Source organism: Camelus bactrianus, chromosome 18 (assembly GCF_048773025.1).
Source record: "Camelus bactrianus isolate YW-2024 breed Bactrian camel chromosome 18, ASM4877302v1, whole genome shotgun sequence".
Classification (NCBI taxonomy): Eukaryota; Metazoa; Chordata; class Mammalia; order Artiodactyla; family Camelidae; genus Camelus; species Camelus bactrianus.
The window spans coordinates 636093-659022 of NC_133556.1; the positions used below are offsets into that span (position 1 = coordinate 636093).

At 62.0% G+C, this 22930-nt stretch overlaps 2 protein-coding genes across 10 annotated transcripts in view; one reads left to right on the forward strand and one right to left on the reverse strand.

Moving 5' to 3' along the window:
- Positions 1-22930, reverse strand: part of CHLSN (cholesin) — a 93342-nt gene that overhangs the window by 25577 nt on the left and 44835 nt on the right. Inside the window, exon 1 of one of the 9 annotated variants that reach the window (XM_074345493.1) lies at positions 5002-5073. The exons of the other annotated variants lie outside the window; for them this stretch is intronic. Within the exon in view, the coding sequence (XP_074201594.1) occupies positions 5002-5058 (57 nt within the window). The 5' untranslated portion in view covers positions 5059-5073. Of the gene's footprint in view, positions 1-5001; positions 5074-22930 lie in introns of those variants that run through there. 9 annotated transcript variants of the gene reach the window in all.
- Positions 1198-11332, forward strand: GPR146 (G protein-coupled receptor 146). The gene is made up of 2 exons (XM_074345485.1): positions 1198-1352; positions 10013-11332. The coding sequence occupies exon 2, from the start codon at positions 10019-10021 to the stop codon at positions 11018-11020; it is 1002 nt and encodes a 333-aa protein (XP_074201586.1). The 5' UTR covers positions 1198-1352; positions 10013-10018; the 3' UTR covers positions 11021-11332.

Here is a 22930-nt window from a genome sequence, read left to right on the forward strand (position 1 = left end):
GCTTGAAGTTCCTGAGTCTCCATACAATTGAACGTGAGGAGAATACTGCGTTTTCTGGGTGGTAAGGCACATCTCCCCATTTCAGCATCTCTGAAATCAGGGTGCTCTCTGTAGCCGACCGTGTGATAACTTAACCGGCAGACTGCTTTCTTGTAGTGGTCCATGAAGTGATGATCTACGGAGCACAAATGGAGTCTCAAATTTGATGAAATGTGGGAGTGTACTCTGTATTTTATGCTCAACTCTGCTGTGAGCCTAAAACTGCTCTAAAAAATAAAGTCTATTAAAAAAAACTGGGAGTATATCCCTTGAAAGGCTGCTCTGGGCCCAGAGCAGGAGCGGCACAGGCTAAGCTGGGCGTCGGCACTGGCTGGCAGTGGCCAGTCCTGCCCCGCTGTCGGACACCCACTGTCACAAAAGCCCAGTGCTGGGGTGAGGAGCAAGTTACTGTCATGATGACAGGGCAGGGGTAGGGGCGCCAGGGGTCTACAAGTGGCCTTGACAGAGAGTGAGATCTGGCCCTGCCCTTCAACCAGAGGGAGTGTTGTCCCCCAGCTGACCCCCGACTTCCCTCTCGATCCATGGTCAGGAAGCTGTCCTGTCAAGCAGGATGGCCCAAGGTGGAGCCCTGGGCCTGGCCGGCAGGACCACAACGCTCAGGGCCAGTCTTGGTGGCTGTTCCCTTCAGCCCCTGGTCACACAGCAAATCTGGATGAATGCCACAACCTGCATACTTGGATTTCACAAAGAAATGTTCTGAGAAACTGAGCCAGAACGTGCTGCCAGGAGTCCTGCCACAGCACAGGGATCAGAGAGCAGGTGACCTCACTCTTAGCTTCCCCAACACCTAACCATAGAAGCAGGTACAGAATTAATCCACTACGAACAAGGCACTGTCTCTTTAAATGGTTTTCCTGCGGCCAGTTCAGTTTACAAAGAAATTCCTAAAGCCAGGAAGTAAACGGTGAGTTTGGAACCAGCGAGCACACTTCAGGGAAGAGGCGCAGGTGCACCCGGCAGGACCCATTACAACCTTCGGAGGGAGGGGGCGTCTGTCCCCTGCAGCTTAGAGCGCGTTCTGGCCACCCGGCCACCCTGCGCGGCCCATCCGACCCCGGCCAGGCCACTGGGTCTGAGCGCCAGGAACCCAGGCCCAGGGGCGGGGCTCACCGGGGCGCGGCCAAGCCCGGCGAGCTCGCGGGGGCGTGGCCTGGAGGGCGTGGCCAGCGGGCAGGCGCGGTCACGTGTGTACACAGGCCCGCGCGGCGTGCGCGCCGTGAGTCCCGCCGCCTCCTCGGAGCCCGTAGCTGCCCGCCCGGCGGCGACTGCGTGGCCAGCGGCCCAGCAAGCCGGTGAGTGGGCGCCGAACGCGGGGTCGGGGGCGGTCGGCCACATTCGGGTCTCGGCCTGCACGGGGGACAGCCCGGGGACGCGGCGGCCCCGCGCGGCCAGTGCTCCGCTCGGACTCTCGGGTCCCTCGGCCCCGCCCTGGCGCTGTCCCCTTGCGGGTGGGGGCGCTGTCCCCATCCGTGGCTGCCCTCCAGCAGCGCCGAGCCCAGCGCAGCGCAGCCGGGGCCGCTGCCCTGCGGTCATTCACCTGTCCAGCGGCAGCTGAGACCTGCTCGCCGCCTAGGAGGTTCCGCACATGTCCTCCGGGGGACTGACTGCGCCCTCCTGGGTCGCCATGGTTATAGCTTTCGTCCCTTTTTGGTGAAAATTGATTGTAAAATTTTGGTAAGTTCTGGAACAATCTCTAAGTGGAGATATCAAGTATCGTTAATGGTCTTGGGCACTTGATGAGAATATAAACTCCCCTGGGCATGGAAAGCCTTCAAAACCTAAGGCAGTGGTGCTCCCCAGGCTCTGAACACCTATCCTACCGGCAGCAAGAAACCCAACACCGGGTTAAGGACGTGAACATGTCAGTGCGGTTCTCTAAGCTGGCCGCTGGTCAGAGTGCAGTGATCTGACCAGTCTTTGTAGCGCGCAGACCGAGGTAAGTCTGTATCTGATAGACGGCCCAGAGCTGCACTTGTCCTCTGATCTCCCCTCATTGCTGGACGTGCACTCCCGTGGCAGCTCCTCCACCTGTACATAACCAGCTCCTTATCTTAAGGAGCCAGCAGGGCACTTCTAGCAGGGGCTAGCGTTCAGTAACAGTGGCCAGAAGCTTGCTTTACAGGCCTCGGCAGATATGGGAGTGTAAGATGGCCTGACCAGGGTCCCAGGCTGCTCACGTGTTAACGGGGAGCATTGTGCCTAGGTGCTAGCCAGGGCACCTCTGGGTGACAAGAGGCACTAGTCATGACCGCGGCAAGGGTATGGCTGCAGAGCTCCTTAAGGAAGTGCTGTAGGTCCAGCTCTCCGAACCAGAACCTCTAGTATCTTCCTAAACGCAGAAGGCCTCTAGAGATAATAGGCTTTGAAAAGCCGCGGCTTCTATCTGGGGAGTGCTCGCCCTGCTAAGTCATGGACAGGAAGCTGGGGCTGGAGCAGGGGTGCTCCTGCCCCAGGGCCACATACGCAAGGGGCATCTGGCCGGGGCCCTGCCCATGGCCACTGCTGTGCTGCCTCCCTGGTGGGTATGGAAACCTCCTGAGGAAGGAGGCGTACAGTGTTGACTGGGGGGTCCCCGGGACTCGGGGAGAAAGGCACAGACCTCCACCTGACGGAGCGGGGTTGGGGGTGAGGTTCGATGTGGAACTGGTTGTATCTGTTACGCAGTGAAAAAGTGACTTAACTGCAAAGACCCCTGCCAGGAAACACGCGTGTGTGACTGGTCGGGGCTGTGTTCTGGGGCGGGGAGAGGACGGAGCTCCTTGGGGAAGCTGCATCCACCTCCCAGGCCCTAGGGTGTCATCTGGATTCCTGAGAAAACAGCCTGCCACCTGGCCTTTCCTGACCCGGTCACACACCAGGGCTGTGTCTCGGGGGTGGGGCTGTGGTGTCAAAGCGTCCAGCTTTCCCCTCACCGCTGCTGCTCAGCTCTCTAAGGATAAAGCCACCTGCACGACTGGGCAGCACCAGGCTGCATCTGTCCACAAGGTCTCACAGGCCCAGGACCCCTAAACACTACTCAGGCATCAAAGAGCAGGGGGGACTCAGTCTGGAGAGTAAAAGCTAATTTCCTCTCTAATTTGAGAGGCCAATATGTGATCCTGCCAAGGAACAGAGTTCGGTCCCCCAGGACCTGCAAACAGAACACCCTTCAAGCAGCAGAGGGACAGGGTGAAATGGGCCGGGTGTCCCATGCTTCCTCAGCAAATCGCCCTGGGTCCCTTTCCTCCCACACATGCTGGCAAGAGGGCAGGACGCACCCTGGAGTAAGTTTCCTAGTTTTAATTAGAACCAAGGAAGCAACTGTTACTCTTAGACCAAATGTAACAAGTAAAAATAAACGGCTGGTTCCTCCCTTGGACAGAACCACAGGTGGTGATAAGATCTGGGGCTCTGAGCACTTCCCCCAGGTAACAACAGCACACCAGTCAAAAGCTGGGTGAGCTGGGGGAGTCAGAAGAGTGCCAGGCCTGCCTGGAGCCTGAAATGGAGCCTGGAGCCGTTCTCAGCCTGGCCCTTGAATTTCTCTTTGTTCCTCTTCTTCCCGGCCCAGGGTACCTGGGAGGAGCAGTAGCCTCAAACCAAGTCAGGGAACAAAAAAGCCAAGTACCTAGTGCTCCGGAAACAAGAGAACATGTGTCCCATCCTCCTCCAGGGAAAGGAAGCCTGGGGCCGGGGCAGGCGCCCTGCTGGCCCAGCCAGCGGCCAGCCGGCCTGCTTCCCCACAGCCCTTGCTTCTCATCCATGCAGGTTGGGAGGCAGCTTAGTCTGTGCATCTGAGCCAGGCTGGGTTTTCACTCTCACTACTCTGCAGTTTAGAACCGTAAAAAGCAAAAGGCTACAGAAATCAAAACCACCCATCTATATGATGAACTGTTTCTTGTCGCAGCCCAGGAAGGCCCAGCGTCTGTGATAGGAATCAGTGTGCGCAAGCTCTCCACACCGAAAACCTACGAAAACCCCAGCCTTTCCGGAGCGTCTGGCTCCAGCCAGCTGGATGTTAATTGTAGCTAAAGCCTCTGCCCATTATTACAAAAGGAAATAAACATTCAGGAGTCATTTTCAAAGCATTTTGATGGCTCCAGAACGTTCATCTGAAGTCCAGGCGCGGTGCACAGCAGGTCTAGAGGACAGTTGGCCAGGCCGAACTGTCTGCCCAACCAGGAAGCACTGCCTGGGCCTCTGAAGCGTCAAAGGGGACACGACTGTCCTCGCGACAAGAGGCCTCCTGGGCTCTGCTCTGCCCTCTACGCAGTGGGAAGAAAAGCCTCGACACCATCTCCTGCATCTCTCTCCCCCACCCCCCACCCTCAAAGGAGCCAGCCAGGCCTCGCACACATCAAGAAGGCCCCACTTCCGGGAGCCGGCAGCAGGTGGGAACGGGGGAAGGGGGAGGGCAGAACTAGCGCAGCCCCCCTCCCAGGAGGTGACCTGGCCTTCCATTTCTGCCAGCTCTGTGCATGTGCACACACATGCACATGCAGGAGTCCCCTGCCACCACGCGCCATGCCACCCCCGCCCAGGCTGCTGCTCTGACCCGTTTGTGACATCCTGTTTCCATGGAGAGCACTGAGTCCTTCAGCCTTGAAATTGAGCAAGCTTTTTAGTTGCCTGCAAACAGTCACTTTTGAAGGGTTGGCTTCTACCGTTCTGGGCTCTTTTTTCAAGGGGCCTAGGAAGAAGGACACTGACGTCTGGCCTCAGAGCGCTTCCAGCAGCTGGCCTGGCTGGAAGGCAGGCCTTGGCAGCAGTGAAAGAGTGGGGACCGTGGGGCGCGCGCAGGCGGGGGCCTCGCTGGGGAGAGGGGCCTCAGAGTCTGTCCTGCAGCTGGGTGGAGAGAGCCGGCCCCTTGGGGTGGAGCACGTGGCCCTGGAGTGGGTCAGGGGACGGAGGCTGGTAGAGCCCTTGCGGCCCCACGGGGACCTGAGTCCCATGAGAACTCACACTTGGTTGTGACCTTGCTCTGGTCCTCCGTCCTCCCTCCCAGTTTCCTCTCTCCATGTGTCAGTTGACAAAGATTCCGAATGAGAGTTCACAGGATGGCTTCCTCTGCACAGAAGAGAATCCAGGAGGAGGGAGGAGGTCTGTGCTGCCCCAGCCCCAGGGGGTCACCAGGGCTCGCCCTGTGTTTCGTGCATTCTCCCAACAGCCTCAAGGGCTTCCCTGAGCTGGCGGACAGAGCTACTCAGTCCCCGCCCAACCACAGCCACGCAGCTGGGAGCAGGGGGCCCGGGGAGCCCCGAGCCCGACCCAACCGTGTGAAGCCCTGGTCCCAGGGCCCTCTGCACTTCACACTGTCACCAGCGTTCTCCCGGGCACCTGCAGGTCCCTCGTGCGGAGTGGGATGAGTCAGGCCAGGGGGCGCGCCTGAGCTGCTTTCTCAAGGTGCAGAAACCCAGGATGGGAGCCCTGGTTGCAGGAGGGCCTGGATTCCCGCTCCTGGGCCCAGGTGTTCCCAGGTGGGGCGCTGCTGGGAGGGGGAGGGTGACGCTGTCCCCATCTGTTCCACTCCATTGCCTGGGCCCCCGGCCCATAATAGGGGAGAGCTGCTGCCCCACTGGGGACACCCCGGCCACTCCCGGGTTTCAGGACTCCTCGGTACTAGGCAGAGGCATGGTCTGTCAGCTCATCCTCTCTGTGGCCCGCTTCCCCCTCCAGCCTCACTCCCGGCCCACGTCCCGCAAGGCCCTTTCTGCCCAGTGTGCTGTGCTGCCTCACCCGTCAGCATGGGTCCGGCCCCAACTCAGGCCTCAGGGCCGGCTGCTGGGGGGCTTCTGGCCCAGCGGCAAGCACCGAAGAGGAAGAAATCAGATGTCCTGGAAGGACTTGCTCAGGGCGCAAAGCAAGGAACCATCTTCCACGATTTCCGAGCCAGCAAGGAGCACTGCCCAGGGGAGCTCAGGCCAGGGCCACCCAGTCCTGCACTCACGTCAGGGGCCGCCTTGGACTCGGCAGCCTCAGCGTCTCCAGCTTCTTCCTGCCTGAGCCCGGAGCAGCTGCTCCTCAGTGCCTCGAGTCCAGCTGACAGCCCTGCCAGGGAGCCCCCGCCCAGCACAGCTGGAGGGAGCCACCCCCACCCCCCCGAGGGGCTCGCACAGTGTGGCCGGGGGGTGGCCAGGCCTTCCCAGGGCTGGACGTTGGCAGGTCTGGGAGAGCATCTCCTTGGAAGGTAACTACTGGAGCTGAGAGAGATCTTGGAAGAAAATACTTTAACGACATTTATGACGAATGTCACTCAAGTGTAGGATTCGGAAGAGAGGGCTCTGGAAACAGCTAGTCCTTAGAAGCTTCGATGAGACAGGATGCCCCAAAAGGGCTCCCTTCCCTGGGCCTCCCGTGGACCCTCAGAGACAAAACCGCCACCTCCATGCGTACTGGCCTCGCCCTGCCCACCCTGTCAGAGGCGGCTGCTCTGTCAAATCACTGTGTTGTCCACGTGGGCAAGCCCGAGGTCCACCAGCAGCCTGCAGAGATGCTGCATGGCAGGGCCACAGCCCTCAGCGCCGCCGGTGGACGGAGCCTTTCCGACCACGAACCCCTGGCCTTGAGTGCCTCGCCTAGCTTTCCTCTAGAGGAGAGGCCACTGGGTCCGAGAGATGACCCTCTGTGTTGCAGGAGTGGTGACCTCAGCTTCGTTCCCATAAAAGCTTCCTTCCCGCAGCCCCAGCACCCCATGAGCTGTGTGAGCAGCGAGCTGAGAGCGTCACCCCTACACTCACTGGACAGCAGCCCCTCCAAGCCACGTGCAGGCCAGCCTGGGCATCGGGATGCTAGCCTGACTTCCCGGTCCTCTCACGTTTTCTGTATTAAGTGTGGTCTTTGAGCTCCGCCCCCCGCCCCAAGGTTGCCCTCTCTGTGATGCACACATGGCTAAACTTGGAGGGAAAGAGACCCTGGGCAGGCACTGAAGCATCAAGGGCAATGTTCTGGGGTGGCTGAGGGCTCCCTGGGCGGGGCGCTGACCCCTGCTTGTGAGCCTCAGGTGAGCGGTACTTCGGGGACCTGGCCTGGGGCCCAGAGCCGGCCTGCACTGAGTCAGTCTCCGCTCCGCCAGGCTGGCCTGTTGGCCCTCCTCTCTCCTATCTGCTGCTGGCCCCCAGCCCGGGAGCACCCTGCCCTGGAGCTGTGAAGACCTCTCTGCCCCCTGGGACCAGCGGGGAGCCGGAGGGGAGCGGGCACTGGGGAGCCACCTGTGCTCACAGTGCTGAGACAGCTGTTCCACCAGCAGAATCAGAAAACAAAACAAAACCCTCAGAAAGACGGGGGTGCGAGTCCCCTTCACATCACGTTGCTTTCCTTATAGGATAGCAGGACCCAGTGACCACCAGACCACCTTAGACAACCCCTGGCATGTGCCAGGGCCCAGCCCACAGAGCCACCTCCAGGCTCCAGCCTCACAGTGGGCAGGCCCCCTGCAGCCCCTCCCTGGCCAAGCCAGACCGGGGCCCAGCAGTCCTGCCGTGCCATCGCTGTGGACCTGCCTGCGCTCGGCATGCCCCTGCTCTGTGGACCGAGGCAGGTGGCAGTCCTGGCTCAGAGAGGCCACGCACAGCACATCACTGCGGAGGCCAGGGTCCCGAGAGTGAGCGGGTCGTGTGCACCCCAGTGGCTGGGTGTGCACCTTGGTGTGGTCCCGGTCCCTGTGCAGTGAGGGAAGGGAGGGGCTGTCGCTCGCAGAAGCCATCTTGGGGGAGGGGGGGAGGCTAGGACCCTGAATGGGCAGAAGGGAGAGGTTCAGGGACAGAACTGGGTTTGGCTGAGATAGCTGGGTGGCAGGAGTGGGGGTCAACGGAGGAACCCTGGGGTGCAGTCCTGTGGGAGAGGCAGGACAGGAGGTAGGGACTGGCGCAGGCGCCTTCTATGGGTGCTGGTGCTGAGAGCAGCACAGGGAAGGGTGGGGAGGGTGGGAGGTGGGGACGAGAGTGGGAGGAAGGTGGCCAGACCAGCCAGTGAGAGTCTGGAGGCCAGCCTGGCAGAGGCAGGAGGCAGATGGGGGGTAGGCAGGTCAGGCAGCCCAGAGGGGGGCGGTGGGGGGAGAGGGAGCATGGAAGAGGGCGATGCAGGGCCTAGAGGGGCCCAGAAGAGCCCAGTGAGCAGTGCAGTGAGGCAGGGGTGGGCAGCTCTGCCTGGGAGGTATAATGAGGGACCCAGGGACGGGGTGTGGTGACAGGGCCAGCCTGGAGGAGAGGCCATTGGGGTCCTTGCTGACCCTGACCCCTTGAGCTGAGGGGATGCAGCAGGTGATAGGGTCGCCAGAGGATGGACTGTTAACGCTGCCATTTGGGGAGAGCATGGCCGCCTTCAGAATGAGAACTGCAGAACGTGGAGCATCCAGCCCTGAGGACAGCCCCACGAGGCAGGGGCCACCTTGTCCCTTCTCTCCTGCCTCTGAGAGGGACAGAAACGCAGAGGGCCCTTCCTGGAATTCTGGTCTTTGCACTGGCTGAAGTCCAAGTTCCTCTTTCTCGGGAAGGAAGTGAACAGAGAACCTGGTGACTTGAAAGACAGCCCAGCTCAGACCATGTGGAGGGTGGCAGCCAAGCCATTGTCCTCAGGCCCCCTCCCCGGACAGCTGGGGCCGGGGGAGGAGTCTTGTTCCCAGATTCCTGCACTTGCAAAACCAGAGTGTGGAAGAGAAGTGGGGTAACAACCACTGGGAAACAAGATGGGGAGAGGCAGGGCTGGTCTCTGCGGCCTTGGGGCAGGCTTGGGGCTCAGGAGTGTCTCTGGGGTCAAAGGTGCAGGATGACAGGTAGGAGCATCCTGCAGGAGTCTCCCAGTCCCTGGACAGGGCAGGAGCCCCCACCACTGTCCCCAGAACACCAGCTGCCCTGCCACCTGGGCCGGTGGACACTTCCCGACGTGACCGTGCTCTCCTGCCAGACCCAGTGCTGCTCTGCAGTTCTCGGGGTGCCAGTGGGTGCAGCCTCTGCTCTGCTTTGTCTGCACTGTGCAAGAGAATGACCGCAAGTGGAGGAAAAGTGGGACCTCTGAGCTCACGCCCAGCACTTGAAGCCCAGCACGTGACTGGTGGTTGACACGTAAGAGCTACTAGTAGCTCGTGAAGCAGAGCGTGTAAGTTCTGTGGCTGTGATCTGCCCGTGAACAAAAACTCAGGCAGGTTTTCAACCTAAAGCCCAGCGCAGCCGACAGCTCAGACACTCACAGCCCTCTTGGGCCCAGTGAGCCGCTGCACAAGCACGTGGGCCCATGAAGGAAAATTCTGAGCAGATTTACTCCGTGTGACGCTTTCCCAAGAATCAAGCCATTCTTTGCCCAGGGCAGGCAACCCCTTGTAGCCGCTCTGCTCCCTCCTCCACCTCAGCTGCGTGTGCGCCCCTCTACCGCAGAGGGCCAACGGTTCCTAGTTCCTGCAGACACCTGCACAGTAGGCTTCCTCCAGGCTGAACCTGTGGTCCACCTGGATGGATCTGGACCCCAGGGACGGGCAGGGGCAGCAGAGGACCTGCCTTCTTGCCACCAGCGGGTGGGGCCATCCACCCCGTGTGCCAGCCCTTTCAGACTCAACCGTTACTGCCCGAAACTGGCTGTGAGCAGAGAGGGAGGGGCTGGGCAGGGGGTGAGGGGGATGTTGTGAGGCTCCCACCCACACGCGCACACACTGCCTGGCTGCAGACAGACGGGGAGGCCAGGGGTGGCTCAGCTGCCGGGCTCCTTCTTGGCACCAGTTGTGGGGCACAGAGTGAGGCAGGGGAAGCGGAGGCCCTGAAAGCCAGGCTAGGACAGGAGATGCTCAGGAGCGTGAGGTCACGTGGATGGGGCGGGACCCTCCTCAGGCTGCAGCTCCCGCGCCCTCTACCCATGGAGGGGCTTTGAAATGAGAATGGGGGGGAACGTCTGGGGCAGACCCCAGGGCCCATGGACACCCTGAGAGCTGGGTGAGGCCACAGCGGCGGGCTGGAGGGAAGGCACTCACTCTGCGCTCTCCCCACAGCCCGCCATGTGGAGCTGCGGCCCTCTCAACGGCACGGGCGGGGGTGAGGACCAGCTCCTGTGCCCGCACGTCCAGCGGGCCCTGTCCGCCCTGTCCCTGCTCCACCTGGTGGTCGGTGTCCCGGTGGGCCTGGGCTACAACGCGCTGCTGCTTGCGGTCAACCTGCAGGACCAGGGCAGCATGACCATGCCTGACGTCTACTTCGCCAACATGGCCGTGGCGGGCCTGGTCCTCAGCGCCCTGGCGCCCGCGCACCTGCTGGGCCCCGGCGCCTCCGGGTGGGCCCTGTGGGACCTGGGCAGCGCGGTCCACATCACGCTGCTCGTGCTATTCAATGTGTCCTCGCTGGTGACCCTGTACTCCACTGCCCTGCTCAGCCTGGACTGCTACATTGAGCGGGCCCTGCCGCGCACCTACATGTCCAGCGTCTACAACAGCAGGCACGTGTGCGGCTTCGTCTGGGGCGGGGCGCTGCTCACCAGCTTCTCCTCCCTGCTCTTCTACATCTGCGGCCACGTGGCAGCTAGGCTCGCGGAATGCGCCAGGATGCAGGACACTGAGGCCGCCGACGCCATCCTGGTGCTCACCGGGTACCTGGTGCCCGGCCTGGCTGTGCTCTATGCACTCGCGCTCCTCTCACGAGTCCGGAAGGCAGACACACCGCTTGACCAGGACGCGGGGTGGCTGGACCCCTCGGTGCACAGGCTCCTGGTGGCCACTGTGTGTGTGCAGTTTGGGCTTTGGACGCCTCACTACCTGACCCTCCTGGGGCACACGATCCTGGCTGCGCGGGGCAAGCCCCTGGATGGGCACCACCTGTGGATGCTGCGCTTCGCCAAGGACCTGTCGCGGTCCCTGGCCTTCGCCAGCAGCTCGGTGGTGCCGCTGCTTTACCGCTACATCAACAGAAACTTCCCCGGCAAGCTCCGGCGGCTGCTGAAGAAGGTGCACCGTGGGCAGCAGGGCTGCGCCCTGGACCAGGCAGGGCCGCAGGAGGCGATGGCGTAGACGGCCTGTCCGAGGACTGCGCACAGCTGGAGACTCGGCGCGGGGAGCGCACCACCCGTCTCAGGAGACCCCCAGGAGACGCGCTGAGAGAGAACCAAGAACAGCAGGGGGCGTGTTCCTTGAAATTTTCTGTTTTCCCACAGAAGGCCACGGCACTTGGGTGGGGGTGAGCAGTGTCCAGGACGCCCTGCTGCTCCTGGGGGTGTGTTATCCTCCTGACACACACGGCTCGGGTCGGCGCCCTCGACAACCTGCTCGCCCTCAGCCTTACACAGGGCTTTCCAATGAAGTGATGAAAACCTAAAGCCAGTATTTATACTTTGTATTGTTCAAATATTTGATTCCTCCCTCTTATCCTTGTTTATGAAAATTGACGTCTGGTGGGAAAATCACAAGGTATTAAAATGAAGAAAACAATACACGCACACCTGGGGGTGGGGGGGGCTGGAGCCGGTGGGCCCCGCAGAGGTAGTGGTAAGGGGAGGGTCAGATAGGGAAGCGTGAGGCGGTGCCCGGCCCCTACTACCCCCAGGTGCGCCCTCAGAGCACCTCCCAGGGCGCTGAGTATGGGTCTGCCAGGGTTTTAACCTGACGCCAAAGCTGGAAGGGCCCGCCCTTAGGACAGAGGGTCTGTAGACGGGGCCCACGGGTGATAAGAACCGACGGAGACCGGTGTGCAGCCGCCAAGTCTCGGTTGCTCTGCGCTCGGGGACACGAGGACGCTCCTGGACTGGATGCAGCTGCTTTGGCACCAGCCAGGTGCGCACAGGTGCGGTGCGGGAACACGCAGCCCTTCCTCCCACGGTCCCAGCCCAGCATAGGGGTCCCGCCCACACCGCTCCCTCCTTTAAAAACACCGAAGAGACGCTTCCTCCACCCCAAGTGTTGATGAAATTACGGCCCACGACCTTCTAATCCTCAGTTCTGAAACCCCTGAAGGCTCTAAAAACAAAGTTTTCTCAAGTTCACAGCAGACTCCTTTGGCAGCAAGCCCTGCCCTGAGCCTGCAGGCGGCGGGTTTCCGAGGGAAGAGCCGAGCGGTGACCCTGCCCCCGGCCCCGGCCCCGGCCCCGCCCCCGCCCCCGCGCCCCTCCCCTCCCGCCCCTTCCTCACCCCCATCCCGCGCCCCGGGGCTCCCGCGCCCCCCACCCCCTCCGTGATCGCAGTTCCCGCAGCACCTGTACCTCCGACAACCTGAAAACTCGTGCATTCTGACCCATCGGCCGGGGATGAGTGCAGCCCCATTTCTGAGGCTTCTACTGGGGCCTGGCCTCCCGGGAGGGTCAGTTACTTTTCTGCAGAGGCTGCAGGCTCAGAATCCCAGAAACACACCAGGCGCCAGGCTGGCCCCTCGCAGCCCACGCGGGGCGCAGACCCTGAAGAGGTTTCTGCGTCGTGCCGGTCGGTGAAGGGCTCCTTGTGCTCAAGGGCACAGCCACCTCTCTGCCGCTCCGGGTCCCCAGAGCGGCTGGGGGCACGACTCGTCAGCCCCGACAGTCTCAGGCCTGACCGCCCCCACTCAGACCTGCCCCAAGGGCCGTCTGTCTTGGAGGAGCCACACCAGGGCCGGTCCGCGCCTGTGACTCCCCTCGGATGCCCTGGAGTTGGCTAAGGGGGTGACAGGGCCACCCTGCAGGGTCCCTGGCACAGCACTGTCACTAGGGGAAGGCGCCTCAGGTTTAAAATAAAAGACCCTCCCCCTCTTCATCCTTTCCAGTCTCCGCTCCAGTACGGAGAGTGCCTGGGGTGGGGTCCACCTGGGCCCTTGGTCCCTGGCCCCCAGCCCAGCCTATCTTGCCCAAAGAGCTGAAGGGGCCTCAAATCACTTTTTTTTTCCTTTTCCGTTTCAGTGGCCTTGGTTACAAGCTGGCTGGTCTCTGGGGCCTCCAGGGGTGGGGTGGGGTCCCGCCTAGGCAGCCACATGTTTCTGTTCCTCCCCCGTCGCAGTGTCCACCTCTGGGGGCAGCAGGCCCCGTGGACGGCACTTCCTGCCGCTGGATCGGGGTCCCCGGTGCAGAACCCCGCACCGTGGGAGGTTCAAGCTCCCCTGCACAGAACCTCCTCTCCGTCCACGTCTGCCCATTCTGTTTTTATTTTTTTTCTTGAGTGTTTTTGTTGCCCAACGTTCTTGTGTGGCATTCGCCTCCATCCTTTCCCGGCCACTCTGGTATGCCCCACAGCCAGCACTTCAGCCGTGGACGGATCTTGGGCTGTTCAGAAGAGACTGAGGAGCTCTTTGTAGAGAGCTGAGGTGGACTGTGAACTCAGCCCTATTTTTTTTCATTTGAACAATCCTGTATTTCTTCAAATGTGTTTGCAAGATACCAGAATACAAGCTTTTCAGTACGGTCCCAAGGTCCTTAGTTTTGCTATTGACACTTCACTATAATTCTAATATCAATGCTCTTATTTTTATTGATAAACAAAAGCTCACCTACTTCACTACACTTCGTTATTTAAGATCCCAAAAGGTGCCTTTAACCTTGAGTTTCCTTCACGAAGGCTACAAATGTCACTGTAGGATCCTGGATCTGCTAACTTGGCAGACACATCAAGAAGTCAAACATTTGTTCCTTTATAAGAACCTCCCGACAAAGGACCAACAGGAGTAAATCATCAAGAGGTTAAATTACAAGTCAAGTTCTTGAATTTAAAGTCCGTCAGGATTTTTGGGGGCTTTCTTATTTCTAATCCGTTACATCTGCCCAGGTGGCCTGCAGTCCTACACACGCATCTGAGGGAGACACTGAAGAAAAACCCGCACTGGAAGGCCAGGAAGTCGTCTGAGCCTCACTGTCGGATCTCTGAACCATCACGTGTGATCTGCAGGGTGTGTGACGTGTACCAGAAACCGGCACAGAAAGTACCACAAGAAGGCCCCTCCCCTCGTGACTTAAACCCCAGCATCTTGGCTACTTCTCTGGGGGACCCCTGCACTCGGTACAGCTGGCCCCAAATGTCAATGGGCTGGACGGCGGGGTCCCCGGACGGCGGGCACTTCCAGCAGCAGCCACGCAGGAGCCACGCCAGTGGGCGGATCCTGGGCTGGGCCAGCTCGTCACACGTGGAGTCCCCCCTGCCCCCCTCCCCTGAGCCCCAGGCCCCTTCGTCGCTGCAGCTGTGTCAGAGTCTGTCACGGGCACATGACCCTCCAAGAGGATGGACAGTGCCTGGCCACACTCAGGGCTCCGGGGAGGACAGGGCCGAGGGTGTCCGTGGTCCCGGCCATCCAGCCCTGCATGGCAAGCACTCCGCCAGACTGTGCGGAGCGTGCGCATGGAAGGCGGGTCTGAGCAGCTTGCGTTCATGTCCCCCTCCTCAGCCTCCCTCCCTGAGCAGACCCCGCTTCGGGGACAGAGCCCAGGGCTCAGACCCAAACCGCAGGTGCCTGTCAACATAGGTGAGGTTATTCTCCAAGGAACCACTTAATGCAAACAGAAGTGGAGACCAGAAGAGGAGCCCCCGTGTCACCCAGTTACCGGCACACCTGCCGCAGCACCACCCCGACCCCACTGGGAGCTGGACCTGTGATGTAACCTCCCTGGGAGCCTGCTCCTCGCCAGGCCGGGGGCCCTCTGGAGGCCTGCCTGAGGCCACTGTCTTCAGCCATGGGGTCCCAGCCCCCTGGTCTCCACCACCTGGAGCCAGACCCGCCCCCTGGAAACCCCACTGGTGGTGCTGTGTCTGCCTCGGAACGACCCCCTTCCCTGTGCTGGCTGGCCCTTTACAGACCCAAAGACACGGCCAACCACGCGAGCCCCCTGCTCATCCAGCACTTAAACCAGACACACTCAGCACCAAGTGTGCTCAAACCCTTGGTCTCCCTGCCACGAGCAGATGTGGAATGGACAGCGCCAGCACCCCCAGGTGACCCGGCTGATGTGTGGAGAGCCAGGGCCGAGGAGAAACCCAGGCCTGCCCGGCTGGAGAGCCCGCCCAAGCCCCCTCCTCCTCCCTGGGCTCCTCCGACCCTGCGTCCTCTTCAGGTGCTCGGCCCAGGACTGAACTGATTCCAGGCTGTTCTGGACGCCGGGAGGTGACCCCTCGACTCCCTCCCTCCCTCCGAGGACAGGCCAATGCCTTGGCGGGCGGACCCGCCCTCACAGACCCCCAGACCTTCCGCCTGCAGCAGCCCCGATGTGCATGTGGCTTTGTTCGAGCATGGGATTAAGTCCCAGGAGGAGAATGTGCCTGTGTTGGCCAGAGAGTAGGGGGCGCCCAGAAACTGCGCCCTCATCCCCAGAGGACGTGGAGCATCACGGCTCTGGGAACTGAGGGGCTGATTACGTGTCCCAGTTTCGAAGAGAAACCCCTTGCCTGGCTCGGGGTACAGCTGCCACCTGCTGTGTGACTGGGGGGGTTCTGAGCCTGTCTGTGCCCCTGCCCCCCTGGAGACGGGGGAGCAGGAGGCCGAGCATCAGCCCCTGGAGGTGCTGACACGCCTGAGCAATGGTCGCGTTTCTCACCAGGCCTCCCTGCGTGGACCCCACGAGGGTCCCTGCTCCACACGAGGGCACCTCGAGGAGGGGGGCGCCCGAGCTGCCATGGGAAACAGACGTGGCCTGAGCGACCTCCAGGCACAGAAGGACTCAGCCATTGGCGGAAGAGACGCGATCACAGAGCTGACCTGCGAAGGGCAGGCGGGCGAGCGGAGAGGACCCTCTAGGACAAGTGAATTAACACTGGCTTTTGGGTGATGAGACGCCCCGTGCGTCAGGAACCAGCCTCGGGCCGAGCCGTGCGGAGGCTGGCGCTCAAGGGAGGGAGGTGGGGAGGGTCACGTCCACGAGGTTCTAGCACTGCACGCCAGGCCCAGCACCCTGCCCCCCTAAGACGTGAGGGGAGGGCTTCCCTTTTCAGAGAACGGAGTGCAAAGCGCAGGGCCCAGCCCAGGACCCAGCTCGGCCTTGGCTGGCGAGTGGATGTGACTGAGTTCTGCAGGACTCAGGGATGCGGGTGAGCCGAAGCCCGGGGGGGCGCCGGCCGAGGGTCCTGAGTGGTGAGGCCGCAGCCCCTCCCAGCACAGGTCACGGGGTGCGGGGTGGGGGCTGAGGCCCAGGGGAGCAGGAGAGGGCTGGCGAGCGGCGGCCGGAGGGGCAGGGCTCCTCATCCAGGTCACCCCCGAGGAGGGGCGTCCACAGCCCTTCCCTGCCTTACTTAACCAGGGAGCCTTCCGCGCAGCACCTCGGGCTCCTTACGGCACGAGTCTGGGAGACACTACGGCGCAGGGTGGGAGGAGTCTGGGGCCCCAGCCCCGCTGGGGCAGAGCCGACACCCCGGTGCTCACTTGGGGCCGCACATTTCCAGGCCAAGGCTCGGGCACTGTGCAGAACGGAGGCCGCGTGGGGTGGAACAGGGAGCAGCCAGGGGGAGCTTCCCTCTCAGTCGGGGCTGCCTGCACAGCGGCCACCTGCAGTGGCCACTTAGAACTGGGCACTTCCTCCCGGTGTGTGGACGGCTTAGCTGTTTCCTAGGCAAGGGGGCAGGGCTGCTTCGAAACCGCCTGCCACTGCTGTCACTGACCCTGTGAAATAAGACGCTGGCGGACAAGCGGCTGTGCGCGTCTAGGCTCTAAGCAGGATAACGGGCGACTCAGCGGGGCCGCCCCGCCTCGGGAGCAGGCGCACGCGGGGCTCCCTCCAGCGGCCACCGTGCGCCTGCGCGCTCAGGCCGGCGGGGCCTGGAGAGCCCGGGACCCCCTGCCCGGAGAGGTGGGGAGCCCCAAACAGACAGGCCCCACAGCTGATGTGGCCGAGGAGACTTGCAGACCCATGCAAGGCCTTTGCCCTCCAAACCTCGAGCCCCTCATCCCTAGGAGCCCCTGCACCGCAGTCCTCATTCCCGGCACAACTGGGAGGCCCTGCCCCTGCGGCCCACACTTCTTCCGCCCTCCCAGCCTCAGGCAGGCCTCTGCCGCCGCCTTAGGTTTGGCTAAATGTCCTCTGACTTTCTGAACTGGGTGGTCATACAATCGGGGCCCCCGAACAGGTACAGGCCTTGGAGGACTGTACAGGAACCGCTGTCACATAACCAGCCCCTCAGGAACCCGCAGCCACCTGCCACTGGAGTCCCCAACGCCCCTCGGGTCTCACGATCAGACGAGGAAACTTCTACAGGCGCGTCACGGTCCCAAGACTGTGAATAATGCTCGGGAAAACCGCCAGTCTCCATGGTGCTGCCCTGGGGTCCTGGCACCCGCCCCCTTCAGGATGTCCTTAAAGTGCCTTGTGGTGATGGCTGCCCAAGCCTGTGAGTTTCCTAAGCAACACTGAACTGTACCTTAAAACAGGTGAGTGACGTGGTATAAAACATACACTCTGAATAAAGCGGCTCTTCAACACGCAGAGGCGTCTTGGCGTCAAGACAGGAAACGACAGCACCACCCCCGCCCTGGCGTCCGCTCCCCTGCCCTGTCTGTGGGTCTGAACAGGAAGCCTGACCGCTGGGCTCACCAGAAGGACAGTGCGTCCCGGGAAAGGGGCGGTGGGAGGGGGGGCCACTCCCCTCGATCCAGCTGTCACCAGTCTCCTGGCCTCCTCAGCATGAGGCTGGGGACACACAGAGAAGCAAGGCAGTGGGCGGTGATCTGGGGTGTGACTGACATGACGACCAACACTGGTCGGACGGCCCACCCCCCAGGCTGACGGGTCGGGAGGCGGCAGGGTCAGGTGTCCTGGGCTTCGTGGGTGGGAGGGGGGTGAGACACTCCAGGGGTCAGGTGCACAGAGCACCCCCTGCTCCCGCCTCCCGGCTGGTGACTTCACCTGCTCCCGCACATGCACCGAGGCGGCTGGGCCGCTGTGTGTGGGGGAGGGCGGACGCTGCAGGCCAGGAGGGGGAGCCCTGTCTTCCTGCCCCCAAACCCCAAACCCAGCAGAGCAGGTGGCCTCGGACACAGACGACCCAAGTGGGACGCAGGTCAGAAAACATCAGCGCCCGATGGGGCGGGTGGATGGCCTGGCGCTCACAGAATGAGCCCCAGCAGTAAACGGACGGTGCACCGAGGGGCTCCAGGCAGGCCCCGGGAACGGACAAGGGCAGGCCTTCTATGGGCGGGAGGTCACCTTGTCCACCGAAAAGCCCCTGACCTTCTGTCCTCACGCTCGGAGCCGTCAGCTCATTTACTGCTTAAACAGCTGCTCTGAACACGGGCGCCGTCACCACCATCCTGCAGGGGGCGGCTGCTGCCCCCGGAACCAGAGACTTGCCCCAGGGCCTCCCGACCCCTGTGGGAGACTGGAGGTTCCGGGGAGATGGGCCTGTGGCTCTTCCAGGCGCTCAGAAACTTCCCCGCAAGGCTGGAAGGGTTCACAGGGAAGCCAGCTTTGCTAAGTCAGGCCTCTTGGATGGAAAAACCCCAGGGGCTGAGCTCGCAGGCGTGGAAGGCAGGCCAGCCCCCAAAGTGCAATGCGGGGCCGCTCCTCCTGGGGGCCTGTCCTTCCTCCTGGGGAACGGCAGCGGCCAGGGGACCGGGTCCTCCCCATGCAGCGCCTGCTCCGCCACTTCGAGGGGCCTCACAACCGCGAGCAGCTCCGTCGCCCGCTCCCGACAGGAGGCACAGGGTGGAGGCCCACGGCCACCAGCTTCCAGTGCCGAGCAAGGCCCAGAGCTGCGGGACCTGGCTCAGACCCAGCGCGCCTTTTTTTTTTTTTTTTTCCTGCATTTCACATGTTACCCAGTTTCACATTCTCACAGGATCAGCAACTACAACAGCCACCTCGTCTCCCATGTCTGGAAATGGCAAGACAGCCACAGCTGTAGCCAAAGGCAAAGCGCTGACATGCTCATGGAACAAAAAAGGTGCACGACTTTCCCTTCATTTTTCTTAAACTCACGGCCGCCGCTAAGGCTCACTGCTGGTGAACGGAAACCCTCTTCCTCTTCGTGCCTCAAACTCAACGGTAAACTTACCTGACAGGGTGGGCAGGTCTCTTCAATAATCAATTGCACACACACACAAAAAAACCCTTTATGATGCATACATATCTTGTCATACGAGGTACAAAACTACTTTCACTTTTTGGTTGATTTGAAGTTTGGAAAGAACGCGGGGCCACGGCAGGCGTGGGGTGTGCCATGGAGGGGAAGCAAAACGGGCAGAGGGAGGGCTTTCTGAATGGCTGTTGGCCCATCTGAGGAGGCGGCGGAGGAGCCCGCTCTGAAATGACCGGGGGAGGGGCCCGTGAGCCTTTCCTGGTCTGCGCTCGGCGGCTCAGGGTCCGGCACGGGGCTCTGGCGACAAGCGACCGCTCGCCAGCTCTCCTCCCGCGCAGCCCACGCACGCTGTCAGGACTGGGTCCTTCCCTGGGCTCGCAGGCTTGGGATGCCAGTGGCGGGCGGGTGGCCACGGGGTCTCACAACACGGCACCTCGTCGCCCGAAAGCCGGAGGAGACACAGGCAGAGGCCCAGCTCCTCACCAAGCGCTGCGCGCCTCCCCCGCCTCCCCACACCCAGTGGTCCTCAAACGTCTGCGAGGCTTACCCCTGCAAGCACGCTCCAAAGCCGTGCTTGGACCCGGGGCTCTGGGAACGGGGTCCCCGGTCTCATCATCACACGACACAGAACCGCGTGGGCAGCACAGCTGTAAGAGACGTTCAAACACCAGGGTCCCCAGCAAAGCCCACCTGAGGCCCTGGGGGCGTCCTTCACCGCCTTGGGGCCTCCGTGGGCTTTCCACGGTGCTCACTCGGGACATGAATGTTGTCAGGGACCCCAGACAAGCTGGGTGCTGCACAGGAAGACCCTCAGAGTTTGGGGGCCCCCCGGCCCCCTCCCAACTCCCCACTGTTGGGGGTTGGTTTACCCTGTCCTTGGTTACTCCCTCCAAAACGCTTACTTGCCAGCTGCCCAGCCCACTCGGGGAGGTGGGGTGAGGAGGACCCCACGCAGGAAGGGTGCTTTGGAACAGCCCCCTCCCCTGCCCCCTGAAACAGCGCCCATCTGGGCCAGGCCAGGCCCGCAGGGCGGCAGGGAGGGGTCCCGGGCTCCACGTTCAGGACCCCCATTACCTGGCGTCCACAGGCTGTCGCAGGGCAGAGGGAGACCCTGGGCACCCTGAGGGGAAGGCCAGACAGGTGGCGAGCACAGTCCCCTGTGCTGTGCGTGGGGCTTCAGGTCCCGTTTTAAGCTGCAGACGTTGCCAGCTTTCTGGGAGGGGCTGTCCTGTGGACAAGCCAGCGTGTAGAGTGTGCAGGAAACCACTGGACCAGGCACACACACTACTTTTTCTGTCTGCAACTTGAAGCCAGCTCCCTTCTAGGTCAATTTGGATTTTTCTGGGTCACGTGGCCAAACCAAGTCTGCTTAAAATGCAGCGTGTGGTTTGAATGACTTAAGAGTGAATTCCTGTTTTCCTTCCAGTAAGCACAGAGCCCGGAAGGCAGGGTGAGCCCAGGGGCGGGAAGACGGTGCTGGACGGTGCAGCCTCGGAGGAGCGGGAGCTGGGTACCCCCGCAGGTGAGCCACCACCCCCCTCCCTTCTGGTCGCCTGTCTGCTTTCCGACCCCTGGCTCTCAGCATTCAGAGTGAGCCAATAGACTGGAGCCAGCTTCTGTGAAAACGAAAGTCTGTCTCTGCTCGAAGTGGGTCCCAATGGCAAAGAAAACAATCTGAAGTGACTGAGCAGACTTCTTATCCTTGTCTCTGAGGGCAGGCGAGCAGAGGCCACAGCTCTGTGTCCTGTAGACGAGGGAGGAAGCTGTCAGAAAGCAGCCAGCGCTGACTGGGTGCTGGGTTTTCCTTCCACGCAGAGGACTGGGCATGAGCCCTGCATAGGGAGGCCCCTTCCCAGCAGCGGGGGGGCTGCTCCGTGTGCCGGGGACGGGCACTCAGTGTGAGGAGGGCAGGAGGGAGCTGACCCACGCCCCACGTGCCAGGCTCACCTCATCACGAAGCTGCTGGGCGGTAACAGCCTGTCCGTGCGCCTGCTGTCACAGGCCAGGAAGTGAGGCCCTGGGCGCCCCCTCGCAGCCAGGCCTTTAGCAACTCGGGTCGGGCTGGGCCTGGGTGGTGGCTCACCCAGTCCGCATGGACCTTGATTTAAGGCCTGGGGCCTCCCGTTGGCTGCCCTGTCAGCTCGGGAGAGGCCCGAGTGGTGACCGCAGGGCGGAGGAGTTCCCAGCAGCAGAGCCAGGCGGGACTCGAGGTGGTGCTAGGAGGGCCAGGGATGATGTGGTGGCCCTGCCGGGAGGCACTGACCACAGTGACCAAGGCTGGGCCCCTCAGGTGAGACCACAACCTGAAGCAAACACTCTAGGACGCCGCTGTCAGACACGGTCCCCCGGCTGGCACAGGAGGGCAGCATGGCCTGCCCGCACCCCCATCAAGACAGTGCACACGTGCTGTTAAACGTGCGGGTGCGGGGCGGGCGGGGGGTGTCAGTGGCACTACGGTAATTACTGCAACGACGCATCTGTGCGGAAGCGGGGAAACGCGAAATGGAGCGAGTGGCCCCGCTGGACCTGGAGCTCGCTCAAAACAATACAGGTCTGACCAGACAGCACCGAGTGCAGGGGAGGGCGGCCACCACGAGACGGCGGGACGCAGCCAGGCCTGGACGCCGGGGCTGGGAGGGGCTGCGAGGACCACCCACACCCACTGTGGACCCCTGGGGCCACGGGGACCGGCCCTTCTAACTCCGGTGAGGCAGAACCCGCTTCCTAGAGCCACTCTGAAAACTATTTAAGGAGCTGCAGCAGAGAACACAATGTTCTTGAGGCTCTGGCCCTGGGAGTCCCCAGGGGATCTGGAGGCTGGACCTTGGCAGCCCTTTTGTGTAGTTGAGGAAGGGCCCCAGAAGCCCTGGTCCTTGGCCTGAAACTGGCACCAGAACAAGATGGAGGCCTGTCCTCCCAGGAAACCCTGAGCCTCAGGTAAGAACCTCCATTTCTGCTGGAGCAGCGCAGGCATCAGAGCTCTCGGCTGGAAGGCAGGACAGATGGCCGTGCGGGAAAATGCAAGCAGTTTCATGTGAAGTTAAACACTTACCCTGAGGACTGGCAGACCTGCTCCGCGTGCTCACCCAAGAAAAGAAAGTGCTCAAGTGAAAACTACATTCAAATTCTAAAAAGCAGCTTTATTCATAGAGTCAAAACCCCAGCGTTACTCAAACGGAGGGGTCATCCACACAGCAAGTCCTGCTCAGGGGTGAGAGGCCAGCCCTCCGCCAGGGCAGCATCACAGTGGGTGCCAAGAACAGGTGCCTCACACGCCCTGGACATCCACGGGGGTAGAAAGCGGACCACCAGGACAGGCACCGGGGTTCTGGGGTGCCCTGCGTGCAGTGGGGCTTGTGGGGCTGGATGTCCAGGCCCCTGGCCCCACGGTCTAGGAGCAGGTCTGGAAGTCGCTCCATGACTCTCACCTCAGCTGGAAAGTGGTATCACACGTGTACCTGCTTCGTGCGGAAAACCAAGGTCTGAGCAAACCTTCACACAGAAGGTGCTCCGACCTGTGCACGTGGGGGACACCCCATGCGTGGGGACAGTTTGTCCACCATGGCCCCAACTCCTGGGAGCCTGTCTACTCTCTCCTCTGAGGACCCCCAAGTCCACGGCCTCCCACCAGACAGCTCACACCGTGGGGGAGGACGACCCTGTGAAGCTGGAGCCCCTTTCGCCCCAAGGCAGGCCTGGCCTGGAGAGAAGCACTCAACTCGGCGAGGAGCAGGCGAGGGCTTCCGGTCGGCAGAGTCCGGGACGCACCCCGGGCCCAGCTTGGACTCGCGCCCTCCCTCCGGCTGGCTGGGCGACATGGGGCATGGGGCCCGCCAGCACATCAGGTCACACCCACAACTGGGTGGCCCCTGATAAAGAATGCCCCAAATGCCACCAGCAAGGACAAGGGCGTTTGCTCCAGAAGGCCTGAAATGCTGGCCAGCCTGAGGCTGTTTCCAGCACCAGGGTCAATGG